Raw genomic sequence first — 6,155 nt, forward strand, 5'->3', positions numbered from 1 at the left:
CTGAGACAGCTCCCAGAACCCCAGGCAGGATTCATTTCAGTGAACCTAGGGTTTTCTGTTAGGGTGAAAACCCAAGTAAGGTCTCTAGATTCCCTCTGCAGTCTCAGGTGAGAGGCATGTTCGGAAGGCAATCCATTCCATTAACCTCAGATTCCTCTCCTACGACGACGTTCATTTGACTGACTGACTTAGGGGAACATGGAGGGAGATGAATCATGACCTAGAGGTGCCCGCTCCATCCCCTTGGCCAGGATGAGGTGTAAACCACAAGCTGAGAGGTGAGCGTTGCCCTTATGGATCTTGAATTTCAAGGGGGGATTAGCCTGAGCCCAAGGGATGCCTGGGAGTGGTGCGGGGCCTGCATCAGGGAGGCGTTTGCCTGTGGCCTCTTGAGCAGTCGGGACAGGGGACAGGAGGAGCTCTGCTTCAACTAAAAAGCTGTTCCTTGGGGTCCCCAAGGCTCAGTGCAAGGAAGGAAACTGAACATCTTTCCCAAGCATTCCTTGGGCTTTGGTGTTCCCCAAAGAATTATGTTCTTCCTAGAGGAGGGCAGGCAGGAGCAGAGAGGAGAAAAATGACTTCCTCAAGGTCACCAGTGGTGCAGGGGCAGAGCTGGGAAGAGAAGGACGTTATCGTTCTCTGCTCCAGCCTCTAAGAGCTGCCAGCTCACGTTCAAACGATGGGGGCTGCAGACATGCTTTCCAGAGGGGAGTTTGCCTGCAGGCCGGGTGCTCATATCCTTGTATCTGCACCTGTCTCAGAGTCTCTCTCTGAGCTTGCTTTCACACTGCTTCCCTGTCCAGCAGCTTTCCATTTGTCCATTCCCTTGCCGCCTGGTAGTCTTTTGGGGCAAGCGGGGAGATACCGAAACCAAGAGACAGCGCAGCGTTTGGTGCCTATGCCAAAGGGAAGATCATAGACCTTGGAAATGAGCAGAGAGTTGTCCGCCTCTCCCTTGTGGCTGTTCTTCCATGCCAGGAGCCCCCGCTCCTCCTGCGTTCCTGCAACAGCAGAAATGAGATGGTGGTGTTTAAGAATGGGTGTTCTGAGCAGAGCGTGCGCCCCGCACCCGCTTCTCAGATCCCAGCAGACCCAGCACCGCATACAGATCCCTTGCACTTAAACCAGCTCCAAAGCTCTCCAGGGTAATTCCCTAACGAGCTTCTCAACAACACCCGTCTTCCTGCAACAGCTTCCAAGTAAGCAGCCTTCTCCACCGCTTTCCATGAGACTCAAATATGCCAAGACAGGTTTTCACAAGCCATGGGGCATCCAGGAACTGTTCAAAGTGCCCAGAAAGCAAGGCTGGATGTTAACTGCCCAGATACTGCAGAGGGGGGGGCAAGGTTTAGCTAGCAATTACTAGGCCGTCACCCTAGACAAGGAATTGCCAACTGCCTGTAATTGTTCCAGCAGCTGAGTCCCTCTTGGGAAACGAAGTGAGCACACCTGGAAATTCTGCCCAGAGGAGCTGAAGATCAAGGGCTCCAATAAAATTAATGAGCCAAAAGGAGATTGGCTTTCCAAGAAGCCTGAGAGAGTAGCAGAATCTGGTTAACAGTGGGTCCTTCCTGCTCTTTTTCTGTAGCAGAAAAGAGGGTTTCCTCTCCAGTTCTTACACCATCCTTTCCCAGGCTCAATGAAAATCAGAGGCTCTTTGCTGTCTGGGAGGGCCAGCTGCAGGTGCTATATCCCACCTTTGGTCACCAGCCTTTCCTGCTGCTTTCCACTGCTCTGGCACCAGCTCCGCCTCAGTATTAGGTGTTCTCATAAGGAAGCGTGCCTTGGCTCCTTCCATTGCTTGTAGCTGCCTTTCTCTCTCTTCTCAACCAGCAACATGGCTCTAGCCTGGCATTCTCTCTAAAAGACCTTTTTTTTTTTTTTTCAAATAAACCTTTTCCCCAGACTGGGTTGCTCCTGAAAAATGAGTTATTTTTTTTATAAGCTGCTGACTTCCAACCAGCATCTGTTTCAGTGATGTTTCCCGTCCTCTCTCCTCTCGGGGAGGAGCTCAGTCACACAGTGTTCCAGGGTGGCTAGCACAACTCCTACCCATACCGCAGCAGTCAGGAGGACAAAAAACACTAGGGAACAAACCATAGGGCAGGCACAAACTAGTACTTAGCTCATTTCAGCAAATCCTACCTGGAATGGTGTTATCCAGGATAAACCCCAGGAGTCCACCCACGAACATGCCAGTGGTGAGAAGCACCTGGATCACCTGGTCCAGCTGGATGATGCCTAGCAGAAAAACAAAGCATTGGGTAGGGGTGCAGCGAGACGCGTGTTTGACCAGCAACGCACCCGGGGCCGAGAGGCTGTAAGCTGTGTGCTTGTTTAGACAAGACTTGCCAATCCCAAAGTGGAGTTTAAGGTTTGGCAACGCAGGGAGATTGATCCCACCGCTGCTTTCAGACCTGCGCTTCTATTCTGCGTGATTACCCACTGACCCAGCTGCCGGTGGGCAGGAGGTGACTCGTAAATACATGAAGAGCCCATTAACAATGCTGCCTTCTGCTCCACATATGTTCTGCACCTCCCCAGCATAACACCAAGCAGCTCCCTACAAAAGCAGGAGCTTCAGTTCCCAGAGAAACAGGAATATTTAGCATGGGATTTCACCACAAGTTAATCAGGGGTGATTCTCCATGAGGGCTAATTGACATGAGCAAAATAGCCCAGTGACACCCGATGGAGCATCTATAGAGTGTGTAATCTGTTGGCCCAGCTCTTTCAACAGCCCGCCCAGCATGCCATATATACCTTGAAAGAGGACACTGCAGCCTGTGTGACAAACACAGCAGTCACACGAGAAACAATGAAGGCGTAACTGTTGGAGGACTGGAAATTTGAATAAAGTGAGCTTGATGGAATTTAGTAGAGGAGTCTGCTCTTGGGTTTTGGAAGCACAAAGTTTCATTGTGTATGAGCATGTAAGCAAGCCTCATTCACTGAGATCTTCATCAGGGTTCGGCCCTGGAGTATTCTCCTGCCCAAAGCTCCATCCCGGGAATGTGTCCTGAGGGGCAGCTCTGAAATTAGCCTGACAGGAATCTGACGAGGCGCAGTGGCTGATCAAGAGCAGAGATTTCCACGCCAGAGCTGTGCATCACAGCAAAGGGCAAGAGCAGCCCTCCCAGAAAGAAACCGGCAACAGTCAAAAAACACAAGTTTCAGGGCTTTATCAGGAAAAATGGCATTTTAAGAGATTTCTCAGGATCAGCCTTCACTTCAGTTTTATGTTACAGAAAACACTTCTGATGCTGTTTCTTACCTGTTTCCAGCAGTGTACTATTTTTGCTTGCCCAGTTGGGAACCGTGAGGCCGGCAAATACAGAAAATCCAAAGATAAAGATGTTTCTGGAGGAGTTCATATCTGTGTACTGCACAGAGAAATCGTATACATTGCGTTTGCAATTACCCAGATCTGTGGATTACCGCTGTGTCCACAAGACATGCGCGGACGAAAACACTGCCGGGCAGGGCTGGACCCAAGCAGCAGCCCTGGTGCTTCTGGGGCGTTGGTGACTCCGCTGCCCGCAGTGCCAGCAAGCCCTACCCCAAGCCAGGGATCCCTCTGCCATTTAGCCCCTCTGGGTACATTGCCCTCATCTTCACCCGAGGAACTGCCAACGCAAGTGTCTGCATGTGCTGCAGCACAGTCATGTCTGACTCAGCCTGGAAAGAGCCTGACAAGTCCCCTTCCCTAGGGATGACACAGTGCTGTTACCTGCAAATTGGAAATCCCCACGGCCGTGATGACTCCAAACATCACCAGGAACATGCCTCCGATCACAGGGGTGGGTATGCTGGCAAGCATCGCCCCGACCTTCCCGAAGATGCCGCTCAGGAGCATGGTGCAGGCACCGGCAACAATCACCATTCGACTCCCCACCTGGGGCAAGAGGAAGAGGAGGCAGTCACGCACTGACTGGTGCGGAGAGGCGAGGGATGGCAGGCTCCAGTGCCAACCTGCCGGGCAGGGGCTGTGCCTCTGGCCAAAGCACTCAGTGGCACATTCAGTCGCAGGTTCAGGTGCAGCCAGCGGGAGCTGGGATACTCACGCTGCATGGGAAGCATCAGCGTTTGCACACTAGTAAATATTTCTCATGAAAGGCACTCAGAACAATCATGGATCCACACCTATTTACTTGATGTTATCGTCTTTCCGACTGTTGTTAGGACCTTGACAGTTTGCTGTTACACAAGTTTATTATTGAATTAAGAGCACAGTAATCCCCATAGAGAGCTTTGTGTTTGCTCCAGCCCAGAAACGCCTTGGCAGCCCCACAGGCTGGCACTGCAACCACCCCGTCCTTTCGCTGGACAACCCTTCCACCGCAGTCTGGACTGCCACCTAAAAAGGGCTTTCAACTAGGTGTCCCACACCGATTCCTCCATTCCCTGGGGGCCAAGATCTAGGAGAGCAGAACTGGCCAGGCTGACTGCTTCAATCCCAAGCTCTGGGATCTGATACATCCTTTTCATGATCAACAAAAGGTTAATAAAAAGTGGGGAAGTCTCTTGGTCTGCCCTATCTCTCATCATCCATCTAACCTCAGTAAAACTATTTTCTTCTAATTTTTTTCCCTAGAAAGAGCCAGGGTGGCCTTTTCTTGGTTGGGCACTACAAGAAAGACTGGATGAAGCACCCAGCCATGCCTTTAATTCAGATCTGTTAAAGCATGTGAACGGCAAAGAAAAATAGCATCTGACAAACAAAGGGATGAAAGAGACATTTACAGACTACAGAAACTAAACAGAAAAGCAGCAATATTTATTAGACTTTCAATTCAAGGTACGCCTTGCTGCACCAAAACTTGGACAGCTTAAAGAACCATGCTAAGATTTACAACGTTCCTGTCTTAGGCAGGGAAATTCTGTAATCCTCTGCAAACATTTTATAATTCAATTAAATATTTTAATCCCTCTCTTAAAATATCTAAAGAATGGCATATTTACAGGAAGGGCTTTCTGTGAATGCTTTCAACAAAAACATTCCCAGTGACTAGGATACTCTCTTTTTAAGTATTCCTTAAACACGTCCCTTTAAAATATTTTCAGTCTTACTTGATTGTGAAAGATAAATGAAAAAGATTTGGTGTGGAGTTTCAAAATAAAATCATGCGTTGCCTTCAGGTGGGCTTTTTATATTCCTTGGCTTAAAACCTTGTGACACCTTTACCAATAAAACCGTAATTTAATAAAAGCCAACAGATCTATTTGTTCCAGGATTAGAATAAAGCTTCAGATTCTTAATTTGCCAAAATGTCAAATTACCCAGTACATAGAGTTGGCCTTAAAGGCAAATTAAGTAACCCATTGACGCCACTACTGTGAGCATATGCTACTAAAGCCTCTAGTTTAGAGTTTATTTCAATTGTGTCAGGAAAACAAGAAAATCAGTTCTCTTTTTTTAAGGTTGAAGAAACTGCATACTTTCCTGCTATGTATATGGTGACTCTGAGATCTTTACATCTTCTTAAAATCCTTCTCTCCTTTTCTTGGAAATGAGAGCTCAGTACTGGCATGCTGGGCTTGATCAAGGAGCTTAAACACAGGTGCCTGGTGCCATTTAACATGTTGCACCTTGGCAGCTTCTGGCAGCTTCTGCGTTGCCTTATCTGACAGCCCCTGTGGACATCTGTGCTGGGTTCAGCCAGGAAAGAGTTAACTCCCTTTACCATGGCTGCTAGGAAGCCGTGTTCCTGGATGCAGAGAGCAGCACTGATAAGGTCTTAGCTGGCACTGGGGAATGCCTGCACCAGATTCAAGGTCTTTCTCCGCTTCTGACACTGCAGCTGCATTCCCAGCTCTTGCTGTCTCGCTACAGGCAGGGTAGGGGGCACACAGGTCAGGCACCTGACCCAAACTGACCAAGGGAGTGTTTCATTCCATAGTATGTCATGCTTGGGGCAGAGGTGAGGAGGGGGTCTGGGAGCCATCACTCTCTCTGCTAACCCTCTTCCCGACTCCTGCATTAGCTGCTTTGCTAACTCCTGTGCTGGCTCCTTCGTGAGGGAGTTGGTGGGTTTGTTTAGTTTTCCTCGTTGTGCCGTTGCTGGTAGGCTTCACTCGGAATCTGCTGCAACAGCTCTCGGGCTCCCGGGCCGGAATTGCTTTGGGGCTGCAGCTCTTGGGCTGTGGCTCTCGGG

At 49.4% G+C, this 6,155-nt stretch overlaps 1 protein-coding gene across 1 annotated transcript; it reads right to left on the reverse strand.

Moving 5' to 3' along the window:
* Positions 1 to 732: 732 nt before the first annotated feature.
* LOC104508989 (solute carrier family 23 member 1-like) lies at positions 733 to 3,895 on the reverse strand (the record flags this gene model as incomplete). The annotated part of the gene is made up of 4 exons (XM_010150777.1): positions 733 to 1,001; positions 2,146 to 2,241; positions 3,275 to 3,383; positions 3,731 to 3,895. Coding segments are annotated over 4 exons (639 nt in total), but the record flags the coding sequence as incomplete, so codon positions are not given.
* Between the last annotated feature and the right edge of the window lie 2,260 nt (positions 3,896 to 6,155).

Source organism: Eurypyga helias, unplaced genomic scaffold (assembly GCF_000690775.1).
Source record: "Eurypyga helias isolate BGI_N326 unplaced genomic scaffold, ASM69077v1 scaffold37764, whole genome shotgun sequence".
Lineage (NCBI taxonomy): Eukaryota > Metazoa > Chordata > Aves > Eurypygiformes > Eurypygidae > Eurypyga > Eurypyga helias.